Genomic DNA, 19698 nt, shown 5'->3' on the forward strand with positions numbered 1-19698 from the left:
GCCCTCTATTGTCACGTATGTCGACCGTTGGCAAAACTAACACGGGCCAAATATCTCGCCCTCAAATTCGTAAGCCTCAATTTCACACTACGAGTTTCCCGCCACACGTTATCCGCGTCTTATCTTCCTCTCTCTCTTGCCCCCCACTGGACAGCAACTCTGCAACCCCAGTCATGGCAGCCATGGCGGAATTAGGGTTTTTGTCTCGCACTTCTCCTCTCCCTGTTCCTCACTCATCTTCGTCGGCTTCGTCTCGAGCATCCAGTTCTACTTCCTCTCGTCTATCTGGCTCCCCGCTCTGCAGGCCCTTCCCTTCATCTTCATCGTCTTATCTCCTCTCTCCCCTCTGTCTCTTCTTGCGCTCACCTGAACGTCTTCGATTCTCTTCTCGATTTATTGGAAGCGATCCTGCTTCCTTCTCCTTGAGAGGATCAATAATTGCACGAGCCACTGATCAGAAAGAAGGTCAGTACTTTGATTGTCATGGTTTTTTCTGATCCTTTATTTGCTGGAATGGAAGTTAGGTAATTGAGGTGTTATGTTCACTTCTACAGTTCTACGAAATAGTTACGGACTGTAGGCAGCTAAAAATAAAATATTGTGTGTTTTAGGTTCTATGATTGTTACTTGGTTTGGTAATTGAGGTGTTCTGTTCATATCTCTAAAGGTAGATCATCATGGATTGCACGTTGTGAACTCTGTACTTTCTAGTTTAATTGCATGATTCAGTGTTAACAGGTTCGTGAATGATTGTGCATGTATTTTCTAGTTTAATTGCATGAGTTAGTGTTAACAGGTTCGTGAAGGATTGTGCATTGTACTTTGTTCTTCCATGAATTCCAGAATTTGTTATATGCATTGTGGCCCAGAGAGATACAGAGAGGGAGAAAAAGAGAGGTTCCTAACCAACTCCAATTATGTGCGTCCAGAAAAAATTTACTCATCATTTTCTTATGAGGACGTCTTTTTTTTTTTCCTGATATCTGGAAATGTCTAAATCCTAAAGTCTTCTTTCTGTGAACATGGTTTGAAGAGCCATCCTCCAAAACAACAGCTTCTCCAATTAAATCCTGATTGAGACAGATGAATTTAGTTGAGATACCTGTCATAGGGTTTATTCCTCCAATTCAATGATTTAGGAACTTGGTCATGAGCTCAGATGGAAAGAAAAATGAAGTACATGACATGAATCCTGAATATTGCTTGTCACCCTGGATGACAGGTTCCATCATAGCTTGGGGAACATTGAAACCTCGTGCAAATTGTCTTCCTTGCGGAATCACCTATATATGTTTAACTTGCTTATTTTTATAACTGGATTCCTAGCTGGTCAAAGATGCACATCTTTTGATACACTTCTAAAACCCCAGGATTTATAGGAATTAGGAAAAACTTCATATTCATAATAATGAAAACTCTTATCCAAATTAAATATCACTCTAGGTAAAACTTATAGGGTAAAACAAACATTTAAAAACAAAATATTTGAAAACACAACACCTGGTGCAATTTAGAATTCATAATTGTAAAATATTTTTCCATTGGTACTACCGAAGAATTTGGTACAGTCACTAAAAAGTGTTATTGGTATACAGATATGATTATCAAAGTCTTTGAGCAAAACATGCTCTGTCACAATGCTAATGATTAAGAAGCCATGGAATGCATGAACAAAGAATATGTATCTTCAAAACATTCTCAATACCGTAAACTACGGAATATAATATCTCCCATGTATAAACTTCACTTTGATCGAAATGCCCTCACAATTTAAGAAAAAAACAAGAGGATGGCACCAACCAAAGGATACAAAAGAACATGAAATAACGGTGAGAATAAAGAGTTATGACATCTGATACTTTTGCTTTAACTGTTAGAGTCCATCATTCCTTGTAAACACTTAAGACTCAGAAGTTGATTCCATAGCATAGAGGGTTTTATTGTTTTATCCCTTCTGTTGCTTGTTTAAATTCTTCCTTGGTTTGACCTAGCTTGTATTGCACTGTGCCTTTTCATGTGTGTACATCTTTAGACAAGAATAATTGATAGATATATTTGGCTTTTGAGCTTCAGTTGCATGCTTTTCTTATTGGCCTGCCCTTACGAAACTTAGACATGGTCATGATATGAATAAATGTCTTATGGTGGGTTTAAGTTCTTTTTGCAGGCCAGGTCAAAGAAGGTGAAGCTTCTGATGACAATATTTTACCGTATTGCAGCATAGACAACAAAAGAAAGAAGACATTGGGGGAGCTTGAAAGCGAATTTCTTCAAGCACTGCAAGTAAAAGATACTCAACTAATGTTTGATATTATATTTGGGAACTTGAAACCGAATTTCTTCAAGCACTGCAAGTAAAAGATACTTAACTAATGTTTGATATTATATTTGAACGCATATCAAGTAATAAATTTGTATTCTTGTTATTATTGTGTTGGACCATGGGATTTTGAAAGCAAGTATAACTCCATTACTCCCTTGAATCCAGTCATTCTATTATGATAAAAAGGCAATCATGACAAATGAGGAATTCGACAACCTCAAAGAAGAATTGATGTGGGAAGGAAGCAGTGTTGTCATGCTCAGTATGTGTACAACTTCCGCATGTTTGTGTAAAATTTGTTAAGATTATATTGTTCTTCCAGCAAGTTTGTGAAACTATTTCAGCATTACTTCATTATTATTCTTTTTGGGTCTTAATTAACCTTGGAAGTTTTGCACGCTTCCCAGGTTCAGATGAGCAGAAGCTTCTGGAAGCTTCAATGGCTTATGTTGCTGGAAAGCCAATCTTGAGTGATGCTGAATTTGATCAGCTAAAATTACGACTGAAAGTATGTAATTGTGAAGAACATTAGGCTTATATAAATTTTGTTTGATGTATGATTTGATTGTAATTTCTTGAATATTTGGTCCATTTTAAATTGTAGTATACTGTATCATTTGATTTTTTTTGGTTTGTTTGTTTAATTTTCTGTCAATATAGCTCTCTGTATGTCCAAGATTTCAAGAACTGAGAGGACATGAATGTTGGCGTGGATCTTTATGTAGACATTTTAGACACCCAGGATGTATATTACGTATGGATTTCTCTGTTTCTCTACAATTGTATACATATGGATGAATGATACACACACATATGTATGTGTGAGAAGGTGCATATACATTCCAAAAAATCGTGTGCACACTTGAATTTTGAATGGCTGGCATGTTAGATAATTGTACAGTAAGCATTGGCATGTGCAGTTGTATTCTTTGAATGCCTTTATTTATATATGTACAAAGTCTGTCCATGGATGTGTTTGTAGCTCTATTTGCATCCATATACATGCATAGACACTTATGTACATACACATGCGTGCAGACACACACAAATATTTGCTCCACCTAGCTCAAAGCCTCTGCTAATGGGATCCTCTGGACCTCAAATTTTGGGAGATAATCCCTACTTGCCCTAGAGGCCACGCCACAATATTTTTTTTTTTTAAAAAAAGAAAGAGAAAAAAAAACTCCATTAGTGCCAAAATTACCTGCAGCAGCAGCGAGCACACAATGTCCATTTTTTGGATGGTCAAAACTACATTTTAGAGAACTCAAATTCAGTTTTTTCTTCTTTCTAAATTATTAATTTGGTGATGATGAGGCAGTCTACAAAATTTGGGGTTCAAAAAACCTATAAGGCTTCAATCTAACACTATTTTAGAACACCTGAACTGCATGGCTTTTATATACTGTTTCTCTCTCCTCAAAAAACCATTTTCTATGGTTTTGTTTCTGTCAACTTTTCATAATCTTGGTTTTTCGGATGCAAGAGAGTGTGTGCCAAATAAAAGTCTAAACAAATGTCTCCAAAGCTCTCAAAAATGATGTAGAGTGGACATTGTACAGTCTGCTCTAGAGGAGACCAAATCTTTGTCCTTCAAACATGCTCACATATACATATAGGGAAAAGATCCTAAACCAAGGATCTTATACTGTAGCATAAGCCTGTTGGGGCTAGAGGGATGTGTTAGACTCCAGATGTTGCATACATGCTCATCTCATCTCACCTAGGGGATCAACAAAAAAAAAAAAAACTCGTGCACAAAAAGGGGGCCAAAATGAGTCCCCCCATTTCTAGTGAACACTGGCCATCCATTTGATGGGTGGTGGATCTAGGCGTAAAGATAACACACGCACACACACACACACAAACATACATATGAATATGTGCATATAAACATACATATATGAACACATTAATATACAAATGTATGCATATATCCATGCTTTCAGGGGATGCATGTGGGTCATGCTGTCTTTATTATTTAAATTTAAGGACTAAAACATTATATTATAATGATACAAATGTTCCAAGGTTATATTTTCATTCCTAAAGGAGCTATTCAGATTTGTCAAAAACTCATTTTTTTGTCGGAATACTATAAGGTGCATATTATAGTCTTCCTGTTGATGTATCTAGATTGAGGTTTTCATCAACCCATTTATGTATCAATACTTCCAACAAAATACAATGGTTAGTTTTGGAGCAGAATGATTTTGGCAGCTTTTATTATGTCCTGTAGTCTTATAAGAATTTTACAATGTAAGTTGGGGATGCTACGTCACTGCCTCTACTAATTGGATAGCATGCATGATCAAATGGACCTAGTGTGACTTGAAATTTTACTGTAAAAGGCAATGCTGTAATGGTCCATTGCTAGAAGTAATTATTAGCTGAAGTCATTGTTACTTCAGGATAGTGGCCTTATCATTTCTTAAGTGATTTGTTTAGTTGGATTTTATTCATTTACATTTCATCTTCTACAGCAAGAAGGAAGCAAAATTGTGCAAGAGGGACCCCGTTGCAGTCTCAGAAGTAGAAAGGTTTGGATTATTTCTTGCCTGCCTCTTCTATGTAATGTTTACTAGTAATATTCAGTTGGGTTCACCAGCCATATCCTTGAGTTACCGCAAACGTTTCCTTTCACTAGAATGTAGTATGATGCATTAGGGAATATAATTCAGATCCGAATTTCATTAAAATTTGAATTGTCTCAAATCCATGGATTGTTGTATGTTCTATTGAATGGACATTGCGAATGACGTGGAATGCCATGTTTCATAAAATGGATTGCCTCTCGCTGTTACCTGTTAGTGTCAAAGTATACAAATTATACATCTGATTTCATCCTATCATATGGGGTAGAGGATATATAAATCATAAATGGTGAAAAATCTTTAAAACATCTCAGGCTTCACAACTCATTCATTTATTCATGTTTGCAGTAGTATCTCTAGCTAGAGAGAGAAGTTCTGAATATTGGAAAAATTGGACAGATTAAACTGATAGCATTCTAATAAAAACAAGAACAAGTTAAAAAATGATCTGTGATTGCACTGTTCTGTCATAAAATAAGATATAGTTGTACTTCAACCATGACGTTATGCAAAACTTTGAGTCATAGCTTGTAAAGAGCAGCCTTTGCTTGTCGAGGGGCCTTTGCTTGTCTAGAGTAATTTTCTATATGGCAGTCACTAGGAATGGATGTCCTGGTGTTTCTATCCTATGCATTGGCGTTTTAGATAAACTTTGGCATGGATTTAACCTTCAGTGAATACAAATGCTGCTTAAGCCAGTGTATTAGTAGAGCTGGATAGTTGTCTGTGAAGATTTGTTATGTTTAAGTCAATTTTCTGAAGCCTGCTTTGGGATCTGCTTCAGTTTGGTTGTGAAGTGCATCTTAAATTCATCCTCTTCATGGGAAGATCTGACTTATTTTATTTGCAAGAGCTTAAAAAATATAAAGTATCATCAACAAATTCATTAGGGGGATGCTGTAGAATCTAAAGGTTTTAAAATTAGCCGGACTGAGACAAAATATATGGAATGCAAGTTTAATAATAATAGGAGTAGAGACGAGAAAGTAGTTAAGATTGACGGTGAGGAAGTACAAAAAAGACCACACTTTCAATATCGTGGGTTGATAATTCAGAAAAATGGAGAGATCGAGGAAGATGTCGCACACAGATAGTGTTTGAAAATTCGGCCGCTCGATCTCTGGGTGGGGTCATTATGTGCTTTGTCTCTAGGAGGCCGCCTAGTCGGGCAAGGCACTACTGTTTGGGTGCCCTCCTAGGCACCGCCCTGTGGCACGTTGCGGACGGGCGAAAAAAAAACCTTGGTGAGGGTAAATTTTTTTAACTTTTTAGGGGGGAAAAGAATTTTTGAGGGGGGGGGGGGGGGGGGGTTTAAACCCCTAAAACAAATACCGTGGCTTTTAAGGTGAGAAAATCCCCCAAAAACCACGTTTTTGTGATTTAACGAAAGATCGATAATTTTTTTATATTTTTTCGATTTCTTCACAAAACAAAGACAATAGTTCGTGGGATGATTTAGAGCTTCTAGTAGTTGATTTTGAGAACTTTTGGTGACCCAATAGATGAAGTTTGCATTGACATCGAATTGATTTTTTTATCTTTAAAGTATTATCATATTTGAAAGAGGGTTTGGATTTTATTTTGCTACAATATATTATGTTGTGAATAATGTATATTTTCTCTTACTTTTTTTTCCTCTTACTATATATTTACATGTTTGTAGGTAAAAAAGATTGATTTTTTGTGATTAATTAATTTTTTTCTCATTTAGACGATGAAATTGAGCATATATTGTATTCTTTTATGAATAGTTGATTATGTTTTTGTACAATGTGTCATGTTTCATTATTCTATTATTTTTGTTTTTTTATTTGATAAATAATTGATTATGTATTTATGTGATATCTTAATGAATTAAGTCTTAATTCTTAAAGTGAACTAAGATCTTACATATTCATTTAAGTCTTATTGTAAAGTAATATTAAGTGATATTGTTTTGAAACTAACTTCTTAATGATATCATGTCATATATCTTAATTATTAAATTCTCAATTATATGATATCTTAATGCGTAAAGTCTTATAGTAAAACTAACATAGTAACATCTTAAATCTTATATGTTCATTTAAAACTCATGTCAAGGGGAGGGGGGGAGGGGTTTCAATTTTTTTGAGGATTGTGGGGGTACCCTGTTCCTAGGAGGGCGCTTGGCCGCCAAACACCCAAAACACCTAGGCGCTCGAATATGCCTTTTTTGAACCTTGCACACAGAATTGGAGCTGGGTGGGTGAAGTGGAGATTTGCAAATAGAATTTTATGTGATCGCCGCATATCAATGAAGCTGAAGTTCAAGTTCTATAGGACAGCTGTGAGACCAATTTTTCTCTATGACGGAATATTGAGCGAACGAAAAACAATATACCCGTAGAATGAGTGTAGCGGAGATGAGGATGTTGAGATGGATGAGTGGCAAAAAGAAGGGATAGAATTCAAAATTAATCTATTTAGAAAAATTTAGATGTGGCACCAATAGGTAATAAGATGAGAGAGAGCAAACTTAGATGCGTTGGCTATGTATGGCACCAACCCAGTACAACATATGTTAGGAGGTGTGAGTTAGTTCAAGTGGAAGAATTGAAAAGAGCAAGGGGTAGGCCCAAAAGGACATGGTTGGAAGGAGTCCGAAAAGATATGGGGACTTTTGACCTCACTGGGGTATGGCCTTTAATTTCTAATATGAAGTATATTCAAAGAAAAATCTGCATAGTGGTAAAATATTCAATTACACACTTATCACTAAGTCAACTGTCGAACTAGTGTTGTAAAAGCCTAAAATTTTTACCCATGTGAAATATGAGAGCATTTTATAAGATTGTTTGCTTGTACGATCACATAGTTTTGATAAAAACTGTGTGAAGAACCATAAGGTAGATACATTTTTATGTTGGTTGAACAAAGTGAAAGTTAACTTCTTTCTATTTGACTTGCCTAATCATGAATAGCCAAAATGGGACCAAATTACATTAAAGTGGGATGTGTACGAAACCTCTTTATTATCACAAAGCATCTGAGTGAATAAGTATTTCTGAAGCCAAAAATGAGGTAAAAGCCAAAATAGAATAAGAATTACTAAAGCCAAAAAAGAGTTGAAATTTCTAAACCACAAAAAGACTTTTGTGCAACTAAAAAGAATTATTAGAGCCAAATAATTTGTGACAAGAAGTCATTTGTGTTTCTAGCTCTTTTAGGAGGTAAGGGAGGATCGACAAAGATATAGAAGTCAGTGGTTGAGCATTGCTCACATGAATTGCTTTCTGATTTGAACTGATCGAAGTTATAATAGAGAGATCACTTGAAAATTGAAATTGAAGTCTCTAACCTAGAGCATTGTGAGTGTCATGGATTATGTGATGAAACAATTACATGCGAACTATCTGGTCACCCATTCGGAATCTGTTTGAACATGCAGAAACATGCTTTGCCTTGGTCTTGTGATATTAAGAATAGTTATTGTCAAAGAGTGCGCTCGCTTAAGTCAGAAATTGGATAATAACTCTGCTTAATACGAACATCGACTCGGGAGATGCACAGTTTCCTTGCTGTAAATAAGATAACTCAATATTTGTGAGTCTCTTCTCTGTCAAGGGTCTTGCATTTGGGTTAGTAGCATGCTCATACAAGGATTTTTTACTGTGGATCAGTTCATGCATTGGGCACTCCTTCTTATTATGTTCACAATGTACGAGTGGACGTAGAAAGCATGAATTTGTAAATTGTGTTTGTATCCTTCGTAAATGACATCATTGGGAGCTTTGTTCTTGGTTGTTTCGTGGTTGATTTGATAATGCTTAAGTCAATGGAATCTCTCATTACCAATTGGTTCCCTGGACTGTTTATCGCCTCATACTATAATGTTCTCTAGTTGACAGAATAATGCTCAAGCATGAAAACTTTCGTTTGGGAACTTCTGTGACATTGTTTGAGAAATCATACTAAATAGGGAACTATTGGTAAAGTGTATATCTGTGGTGCTTACATCTAATTCTTCTTTTCATTGATGTAGTGAAGGTTTTGGAACATAGTGCATGTTTGAAAGAAATATTGGATATTTTACAGTTGTTAGACATCATCATAAAAGCTTTTCAGACTTCCTTTCAATATGTAATCCTTAGGATAACAGCACGCTTGCATCCATCTACTGTTTAGCTTTGCCATATCGTAATCCATGTAATTTGAAATATTTTTCATGTGAGCCTATGCATCAGCGTACTGAAGTGCATAATGTGATGCCCAATTTTCCACGAAATAGGTCTACAGCGACTTGACTGTTGACTACTTCAAGATGTTCCTATTGAATGTGCCGGCTGCAATTGTCTCATTGACTTTGTGAGTTATCTAATATTCTTAGGAGTTCAAAGAAATGGTTGGTCTGTATGTCCTCTTTCAAGTAGTCTCCATGTTAAATATGCCATTACTTATTGATTACCTAAACCATATCACTAGATATTTTGACAGTAAAGGCGTTGAGCCTAATTTTATTTTTCTGTCGTCGCGTTAATAATATCTTATGAGAACATCGTTATTCATATAGTTAGATTACCGCAACTCAAGAGTTATCTTACTACCATTAGAAATATGATGCTATCTTATATGGTGGTTGTGTGAGTATAATCTACACATTGTGGAATTCTAGTTATTCTTTGAATCATCCTCTTGTATTATTTTTATTTATAACTTTATGACATACCTCTGTGGTTGATCACATTATTTCATTCGGCTAAAAGCTTTTTAACATCTGCAATTTCCATGAATAATTCTGCAAGATCTAGGTTTTGTGAATGGGATCTGATGAAGATATTGTTTATCTGTCAATGATCTCCTCAAATTCTTGAATTCGTTTTGTGAATGGGATCTGATGAAGTCTGTTAATGATCTCTTCAATTTCTTGTATTCGTTTTCTTTGATAAAGAAAATAAGACTTCAAAGTGATATTAGATGGTTAACAAGATCTTTAGATACTTGTTAATTCAGTTAGTTAAATATTTGATGATGCAATCGTTTAATCCATTGGATAAATATCAGGTGTTTTGGGTCTCACTCTAGGGCTTTTGTTGATCTTCTTGGTTATTGACTAGTTGTTAGATTGAGAGTGCATTGTGCTTAAAATTGATATAATATCACTTATTTTTGGGCGATTTATCAGAATGCCCATGAGAGATTGACGATTCAACATTTTACCCAAAGTGTTTGATTTAATTTCAAAATACCCATCAAAATACACATGATCATGAGTTGGAATAGTTGCAAATGTGTAAAATGCTGAATAATGTATCTCTTGTGAGTATTGTGATAAATCTCTATTTGTTTTTTGATCCAAGCTTGAATTTATTTTTTGGGGAAAATGTGCATCATCTTTAAATTGTGTGGTTGCCATTTATACTTCGTAGGTAGGGAAGTAAACATATTTGCATGGGTTTGACATGGCTGTCTAATATATCATTCACTAATATCAGGTAATAGGACTACACATGTTTATGAAGATTGAACATACTAAACACCTTCTAATTATTGTCAACATTAAGGGTTATTGAGGTCTTTCCTGAAATTTGAGGCATTTTAGAATGGGAGACAAAAACACATCTATGATACCTTTTATTGGCTTTGATGTTCCGCATCAGAGATATACCTCTGTTCATTGTTCTTTATTGTAATCTATTGTTCGTTATGGGTGCCAGGTGGTTTTATAGATCTGTAGTTGTTAGCCTTACTATGTTGTACACAACTGTGTGAGTAGAATTGTGGCTTAATTCTTTTGTATCCTCCATTCAGGTTATGATCTCTCTCTACTTTCATAGTTTTAAAGCAATGAGATACACATGGGTTTTCCTCCTTGGGGGCGGAGGAGATGCTCCAAAAGCATCACCCTCAATCTTTGTCACAATTTATCCGTGTCTTTCCTCTCACAACTCATTCTCTCTCTTACTTTCGTCTCTCCACCCACTTCCTCTCTTTTATTTTGGCCATTCCCTCTCCCTCAAACGTCCTCTTTCATCTCTTTCACACTTTTTATATCTTATCCCACCCACTTGTCTTTTCTTTTTACTCAATCTACTAGATCTCTTTCTCTCATTTCTATACTCAATCAAATCTTTTATCTAGCTGACCCCAAATAATTGGGATAAGGCTTGATGATGAATCAAATATTTTCTCTCTACTGCTTCCAATCATCATCTCTCTCTCTCTCTCTCTCTCTCTCTCTCTCAAGTCAACAAAAATAAAATAAAATTGAATGACTGAAATAAACTAGAGAGAGGTTGGATATAGTTTTTAACCTCTTTCTATCCCTTCTCTTCAAGTTTTATCTCTCCTATTCTTCCTTTTCTTTTCTCTTCATCTCTATGATATGAAATTCAACTGTTATATTACCTCACATATTATCACCAGACTTGATGTATGTATATATGTATATGCATGTATTGTATGTACTGTGGTACAATGTGAAAGTGAAGATAGAATATGAGAGGTATGATATGACTAAAATATCATTTCTCTCAACTCATACATAGAGTTCCCATTTTAAAAATACAAAGGGAGACAACTACCCTTGACAACCCATAAATTATAACAAATACTAGTTAAATAAAGACCTATCTCTAATTGTCCCTCAAAAGATAAGATGTCGAACTGTGCATTAGTATCTAAGAAGATAACATGCTACGCTTGTCTCTTGAAATAGACTTTGGTGAATATAATTGCCGCTTATTGGAGAAGACATGTAACATAATAATGTACATAGAATTCGTCACCGCCACCTTCTCTTGGGGATAGTGAACTTCAACATGCTTTGCTAGGGCATCGAAGATGGGATTTGAAACCATTGCAAAAGCACTCTTGTTGGACTCCCTACATTGCTATTGAAAGACATTATCTATGACAAATCTATCAGAAAAGTCCATAGTCGCCCTTTAGCTATTACTTTCTTGGTAATCATGTCCTTCACAATGACAATATGAGTCCAATAAGTGCCAAACATAAATAATAATTGGGGAAATAGATAACCAACTTTTGGAATCACCTGCACTTGAAAAATATTCCGATTTAGAAGCTATCACACTCTAGCAAAGACAAGTATTCTATCTACTTGGCAAGCTGACCTATTGCCAATGATAATAGTAGTTACCATGGATAGGGAGTAAATGTTTTAGTGTGAGCAAACATTTTAATGTGATTAGAGCCTAGTGCTCCCATTGATTTGTTGCCATGGCAATACATGTATCATGAAATACATTTTATTGACATTTTATCCATATCAATATTGATGTATGATATTGATAAGGTTTCATTGAATTGATAATGGTGAGTACTCTTTCTTCCATAAATCTGACGCATGGAAGCAAACAATGATGGTGAAGGCATTCAGTGTTTCTCAAGAGTACCACTTAAGGAAGTTAGTGGCTGTGTTCTGTCAATCTGTGGATGGCGACTGGAACCCACTTCAGCAACCCCTAACATTGCCTTGAAATCCTTCACACGATGTAGAATTCAGAGCATGCAACATAGTTGATGGTGAATCAAGACAGGTTGTAGTTTGAATAATGGGAAACAACTGTTTATATTTATTCATTGGGAAGTTGTTTTGGAATGCTTATAAAGTTGGGTCAGTGTATATTTAAAGAATGATTAAATAAAGCACATCCAAATTAAGTTTAAAATTAATAAAAAAATGGATTTTAAAGAATTGATTTGTGCCCAGGGGTATTTTTGAAATTTTTCAAAAAGAAAAATATAAAAATAAATATTAACGGCCAAAACAATTTCCAATTTTTCCAAAATGATGTAAACATTAAAAAATGTATTGCAAATAAAATCGCTTATTTTTTGGGATTTTATATAATATTTTTGAATATTTTTTTAAAATACCCAGCCAGTTCACCAAAACCAGCCAAAATTGGAACCGGACAGTGGTCAATTCCAATCTAACCGAGTCTAACTGGGCGGTTAGGATTTGAACTGCCCGATTTTTCCTACAGAGAGTTGGGTTGCTCTTTTACTTGGGACTTTTTATAACATTCTACCCTCGACTTCATTAGAGATTCAGTCATTCAATGCTCTACTACAAATTGTAGAACCTTATGTTTGTTGGAGCTATAAATAGGTGAAATACTTTGTCATCCCATTTTCATGTGGTGAGATTAAGCATTAATATATGTACTCAAATGTATGGTTTTTTGTGCTTAAACTAGAGCATTGGATGTAAATGATCTCATTCTTTTTTTTTTTAGTTATCTCTTTTTGCGTAATAGCAGGTATTTGAGTGTTGATTGGTTAGCATAAAATTGTTAAAAATATTATAAAGAGATGATTGTTTTCTCTTTCTTGGTTGTGTACAGGTTCTTCTTTCTAGATGATTTGACAGGATTTGAGATAACATATATTATGGAGGTGAATATGTGCTTAACATCCCTTTTGAGATGTGCATGTTTGTTGCTTATGGCATTGCACATGTAAAATAATTTTCTTTAAAGATTAATGTCTAATTTTCTTTATGATTAACACCTTCTTATTGAAATTATATCAATTCTATAACATAGTCTTATTTTTAAATTTTGCTTCGTCATAAAATTTATCTTTAACATTTAATTTTCCATTCATAACTAAATTTGGGTTGTTTAACAACTGCTTGAATTTCAAAAAGGTGAACATAATCTATGAAATTGTATCCTTGCGAACATATCATGCTAATTGTCCTAGACTCTATTATTGGAATATTCTTTTTAACTTATCAAGAGTCTTCTTGTGAAAACCTGCATCTTCAACTAGTAAATTGTTCCATTGCAAATAGACAACTAACATGAATATTAATTTTTTATCATCCTTATTGACACTATAATGATACGTACAATAATCTGGAATGCGCTTAGTTATATATTGAATTTAGCATTGCGAGAGAGCAGTAAGGACAACTGCACCTGTAATAATGTAAAGGGACGATCATAAATTATCCTCTAAATTCAGTTAAATTGTTGTATAATTGTGTTCTTTCCTTGATATTGTTAAACAGATATTTATTAACTTCTCTATTATTTACAAAACTATATCTTCCCTGAGAAAGATTCATCACTTTCTTAGGACTAAATTGCTACACCTAGCAGCAACTGTCCAGCATACGGTCAGCGGTCACCACCATATTGTCTTATGTTGGACACAAGATTTTAGTGCGTGCAACATAGGACACAGATGCTTTTCTTAGAATCCTTGAATTTTTCAGAGCCTTGAATCACATCGGGGGTTCTTTTGGTTTTCATTTGCTGGGATTAATAATAAATTTAATTATTTGAATATCTTTCATCTTCCAGCTGCCAGAACCATTCAGCTTCATTTTCACATGGTTTGCTGCTTTGCCACTAATATTCTGGGGAGCGCAGTCAATCACTAATGTCATTCTAAAAGATTTTCTAATCCTGAAGGTATGAGGTTGATTCTCCTTTTGTGCCTGGTGTGTTTCACTGAAATGATTCGTTTATCATTATTTTAAAGATAAAAAGTAAAATGATAAATTTCCATTTTAGGGACCCTGTCCAAATTGTGCAACAGAGAATGTCTCCTTCTTTGGGACAATACTGACGGTATCTAGTGGTGGCTCCACAAATAATGTTAAATGCTCAAAGTAAGCTTTGATATTTGAAGATTACATCATTTGATTTTGATTGTTAATAAATGAATATTTGATCAAGCACTCATATCTTTGTTTATTTATGCAAATTAGCGAGTTTCTTGCATTTAGTTTCCTTACTGTTGGATTCCTTTATGTGTTTTTTAACAGTTGTGCAACTCCATTAATATATGACTCTGGAGCACGTCTGATAACCGTCTTTGAGGACTAAAAGGGGTAGATCTATGGTACACTTCTGTGTCTTGCATCCTTCTATCCTGTGTAGATGCAACAATTTTTTAAAATGATCTTTTATCTTGTGCTGAATGTTATGTTTGCTATGCTGTTATAAGTTAATGGTGCTTATACGCATCCTTAGGTGAGTTAAGTGTGCGATGAAACCCATATAAAAGACTAAATTTTTCTTCGACACATTTGCATATAAATGAAAATCATTATCAGATGACCAGAGTACTCCCTAGATAGTCTATTACTGATCAAACAAGAAAAAAGGAGAGGAAAACAAAGAAAAAAAAGAAGAAAACAACCTATACTCCACCAAATTACTACTAGAAAAGCAAGGTGAGTATGCTCTTCCGCTTGCTGGGGAGGTACAACAGTTGCATTCTGACTGTTAAAACTAAGGATGCCTTCTTGACTGTTGTATTTGTGAAGATTTATATAACAATGTTAACTTAAGACACATGATGCAAGAAGTTCTCATGACTCCGTTAGTTACCTTGAAATAGATTGCCAACATTGAGTTGGATTGGCAAACTGGCTACTGATCATTGTATTTATGGCAAAATACTATGACTCTTATGTCATCTATGGCCTGGAATGAGCTAACTGCTGCTATTAAGATTTTGTGTCCTGTAATATGCTGTAAACATCAAAATATTGTATTATAAGATCTTCCATGAATTAGTTTGTAATGCTTATTGCATAGGTAGCCCAATTGCTAAATGTTAGATATATGTGGTCACAACCAGCCCACAATACACACTTGTAACCTTGACTATCGTTGAAGTAATTATGCTACTGATAATTTTAAGTTGATGAAATATCATATGGTGTCACTTAACATGTTGTGAGAGCATCTTCTTCATATTTCTATTGCTGGACTACCCATAAAGACAAAAGAAAAGAAAAGGAGAAGTCTTGTTATTTAGTTGCCGCATCTATTACTACATAGTAAATGTTCCCTCCGATGTTGTCAGCTTCACTTTGCTTTGCTACATTGGATTAAGTCTTTAGCTTCATTCCCTAAACCAAAGTAAATCAAATCAAATATTGATATATTGAATATGGCCATAATATTTTAAGAACATCAACCAGTTATTCAAAATTTAAAATACGTACCTAGTATATTTCAGAAAATCCCACCAATACATTAAAAATTTAAACAAATGCCTGCTTGTATGTATCTTTTTTTATTTTTGATTTTTTTTTAAATTTAGAGAGGCAAAATCACAAAGGGACCAGATCCCCCCCCCCCCCCCAAATGTTACAGTCGGATCCATATTTTTCCTATCTTTACGTGGAGACGCTCCCCCAGCCTTGTTGGCAGTTTATTTTTACCGGGTTCCCCCCCCCATCCGACGTTGCCAACATAGGGAAGGTGGGAGATTAACCATTTTTTATTTTCTATTGAGTTTAAAAATTCTGTTTTTCTATTTCCTTTTTAAAATCCTCTATTTATTTTTGAATGATGCCAACATATTAAAAAATAAAAGAAAATTGTTTCATGTGGGCTAGACCGTATTTCTATAATATGCGATCCAAAGGTATAAAGCATCCATCTTAAAGATTGATGCAATAGGTGGTTCATCTAAAAACAATTGTAACTAACGGTCCAAATGTTTTCTTAATATAACTATTATTTCTAGTTTTCACTTTTTTTTTTTTTCATATTCATGATCTCCATGTTAATGTTATATATTCTTTAAAAATTAAGATCAAATTATATTTAAAAAACATATTTATTGTCAAGGTCTCATTTCTATAATATGCAGGCTGGCCGCACAGACACCGTGTCCAAAAATAAATAGAGAATTTAGTTTTGAAAAATAAAAATAAAAATTATCTTTTTATTTTTGAACATGTTGGCATCATTTCAAATAGAGGATTTTTAAAAAATTAATAGAAAATAGAATTTTTTAAACTCAATAGAAAATAAAAAAAATTGTGGATTTCCCACTTGTTCTATGTTGGAAATCTTGGACAGTGGGGTGTGTCCTATTTTGGAAATGTTTGACAGCGGGCAAAATAGGAAAAAAAAGGGCCGCCGCCCACTTGGGGCTTTTTATATGGGGGGAGGGGGTGGTGGTTTGGGGTCCTTCGTGTAAATTTAGGCTGCAAAATTGGCAAAAAAAGAGCCGCTGCCCATTGGGGGCTGAGGAGGAGGGGGGGAATGGGGGTGTTTGTTTGGGGTCCTTCACGTAAATTTAGGGGAGGAGGTGTTGTTTGGGGTCTGTCACGTAAATTTAGGGGAGGAGATGTTTGGGGGAGGAGGTCTGAATTTCCCACCTGTCCTATATTGTAAATTTTCATCTGTCCTATGTTGTAAATCTTGGACAGTGGGGTGAATTTCCTACTTGTCCTAAGTTATAAATGTCTGATAGGAGGACAAAATTGTCAAAAAAAGGGCCGACGCCCACTGAGGAATTTTTTTTTTTTTTGAGGGGGTAGGGAGGGTAGGGGAATGGGGGGTGTCATTTGGGGTCTTTCACGTAAATTTAGGCAAAATATGGATCAGACCATGATATTGGGTGGAAAATCTGGTCCATACATAATTTTTCCTTTTAGAAATACACCCAAAGATTTCCTTTTGAATTAGCCAAAGACTTGAAGTGCTTCTTTTTCCCAGACAATACGAAGAGCTCCCCAAAGCGAATTTGATAAGATGGCTTCCATGTCCTTCATGTCAAACTTGTCATGCAAGTTCTTCTGTAACTCATTAATGACCTTTGAATCATTGCATGTAACCATAACACCATCTACATGTACAATTAATAGCATGGTATTAAACTAGTCTTCTTGATAAGGAAAAAGTAGCCAGAGTCTTATATTGCATCACATTTGGCCACCAACTTTTTTAATCATTTATCCACTGCTTTTGATTCTGCCACCGAAAACATTGGCAGAAAAGCTGATTAGAGGAGGGTTTGATGATCAATAGTTCTGGGTGGATTATTAAAAAAGTGAATTCCTTGGTGCTTGTTAAAATTTTCTGATTTTCTCAGTACTTAATGGACATTAGATTAGTGTTGAGTAGCTGGCTCTAAACCAATTGGGACATCCAGATTGATCTTTGCCATATAGAATCATAAGGCTCTTCAGGCCATGCCGATGAGGTTTGTGTAGAGATAGTTGAAGATCTAGTATTTATTTTATATATATCATGTATAGCAAGTTACTTATTGTAACTTATCTTGCTGTGCATTACCAAGGCAATGACTCGTGCTTGTCACGACTATCTCATTGACAAATTGATGTTGTTCAACCAATCTCAGTTTGAGGGGGAGTGTATAGATACTTGAAGATCTTGTATTTATTTTATATATATCATGTATAACAAGTTACTTATTGTAACTTATCTTGTTGTGCAAGTTACTACTGGCTGTATTATATATACATGTTGATAATAGTCAATAAAAGTGATTTTTCCTCAACCTCTTTGTGTGTTTGACAGTTTGTTCATCACAATGTGTTTGTCCAGAAGTGGTCTACTGGGCACAATGTGCTTAATCAATCTTCGTACAGCACACTTTTAGAGAAGGTTCACAAAAATCAATCAAGGAAATAGAGTTTCTTCTTTTGGCAAAGCACGAAACAGAGTTTTGCTCTGCCTCAGATAATGTGAAAGAAACTACTGCACAACTTAGTGGCGTGTTAAACCAGTCAGTTTAAGCAACTATTGAAACCACCTCTCAGCAAAATCAAAGCAAGGCACTGCTAACAGTGTCGGTTGACATCAACCATCATCTCAACGCTTATGTCAGCTCAAGAAATACCTTCAGGAAATGTTTAAATGTAAAAAATGAAACTACCACATATTCTACTCATAGAAGGGTCTAACTATTCAATTTAACAGATTACTTATTGCATCACCAGCACAACCGGCAGCTCATGCCTTTCAGCTAAAGTGTAGGTTACAACGCATATCATAACATTCATACCTGCTCAAATTAAAATGTTGACGAACATAATATTTAGTTATGCTTCACACCCTATGCACTTTTCATGCAATGAACTGTCTTACAACTAGTACTTCGATTTCTATGTAAATTTGTTTATCTTTGGATATGAAGTGCTTTCTTCTTATTTCCCCATGCATGGAGGTATTACGCATTAATTTCTACTTTTCATGTACCTCTATTCTCACAGAATGAGAAGATCAGCTCCAAGTGCTAGTAAATTATTACTTGGGAAAGGCAAGTTGCTCTTAGCCTGGGTGTGAAATTATCTTCTCAGGTTGACAAGAGGTTTATCCAATATTTTGTATCCTCCATGTATATGTATTAACAAATCTCGTGTCTGTAATATATTGCTTCAATTGAGAAGTTTGTATAGCATTTAGATACATGTAGCTTTTAAAATATGTTCATATGTAAGTAGTTTCAAATGCAGCTCTATCACTCTTATATAAATATCTGCCACCCATGAGAAAGGTTGATAAATAATGCATCCTAGGGCAAACTGGTGCATAGAGCATGGCGTACATTTAAAATATCTATAATGGTACTACATACCCAAATGGACCTGTTGTTTCTATTGATCCCATCCTATACATCTACTGTAACCCTTCACCTCTAGCAAGGTGGTTATGTGAAAATTAGGTGAATAATGTTTTTCTTCTTAAAATTAGAGACCATGTCTCTCTTAATGAGGACTTGAACCTTGAAAACTATAGTGGGAAATGCTTCGAACTTGGTAACTTAATTGTTTCTGTGGTTCTAATGTCTAACCATCCTTGTTGAAGGTTGCTGAATGGGAAGATATGGGGTCTCAGCCTAGTAAAGCTAGTCCCAGTTGGTTGTGCCATTAGTTGGTGTTGCATGGGCTTACTTGACTCATGTCCAGTCCTCACAAAAAAGGAAAGCTTTTACATGTGGCGCCATCCACATAAAACACGTGACTGCTATTCTCAACCATTAAATCTGAATAGATGATTGGGATAACTGTAG

General features: G+C 35.0%; 1 protein-coding gene across 3 annotated transcripts; it reads left to right on the forward strand.

Moving 5' to 3' along the window:
• The first annotated feature begins 148 nt into the window (after positions 1 to 148).
• Positions 149 to 19161, forward strand: LOC18424245 (PGR5-like protein 1A, chloroplastic). 3 transcript variants are annotated; one of them, XM_020661493.2, is made up of 11 exons: positions 149 to 465; positions 2156 to 2283; positions 2489 to 2585; positions 2731 to 2831; positions 4807 to 4863; positions 9167 to 9243; positions 13248 to 13299; positions 14214 to 14324; positions 14427 to 14524; positions 14681 to 14757; positions 18899 to 19161. In XM_020661493.2, the coding sequence occupies exons 1-10, from the start codon at positions 174 to 176 to the stop codon at positions 14739 to 14741; spliced, it is 1074 nt and encodes a 357-aa protein (XP_020517152.1). In that variant the 5' UTR covers positions 149 to 173; the 3' UTR covers positions 14742 to 14757; positions 18899 to 19161. The 3 variants fall into 3 exon arrangements, with proteins under 3 accessions (XP_020517152.1, XP_088701865.1, XP_006828898.1); XM_088845739.1 differs by having other exon boundaries at positions 2168 to 2354; XM_006828835.4 differs by having other exon boundaries at positions 2168 to 2283.
• The last annotated feature ends 537 nt before the right edge of the window (positions 19162 to 19698 follow it).

This window comes from Amborella trichopoda, chromosome 9 (genome assembly GCF_054954075.1).
Source record: "Amborella trichopoda isolate Santa Cruz 75 chromosome 9, AtrichopodaSantaCruz75HAP2 v2.0, whole genome shotgun sequence".
NCBI lineage: Eukaryota > Viridiplantae > Streptophyta > Magnoliopsida > Amborellales > Amborellaceae > Amborella > Amborella trichopoda.

Excerpts from the sequence above, each read along its gene's own strand:
- LOC18424245 (XM_020661493.2), top strand. The coding sequence starts at position 174 with ATGGCAGCCATGGCGGAATTAGGGTTTTTGTCTCGCACTTCTCCTCTC. Across the intron at positions 9,244-13,247 it reads GCAATTGTCTCATTGACTTT|GTTCTTCTTTCTAGATGATT; the intron begins GTGAGTTATCTA and ends GGTTGTGTACAG. Across the intron at positions 13,300-14,213 it reads AGATAACATATATTATGGAG|CTGCCAGAACCATTCAGCTT; the intron begins GTGAATATGTGC and ends TTCATCTTCCAG.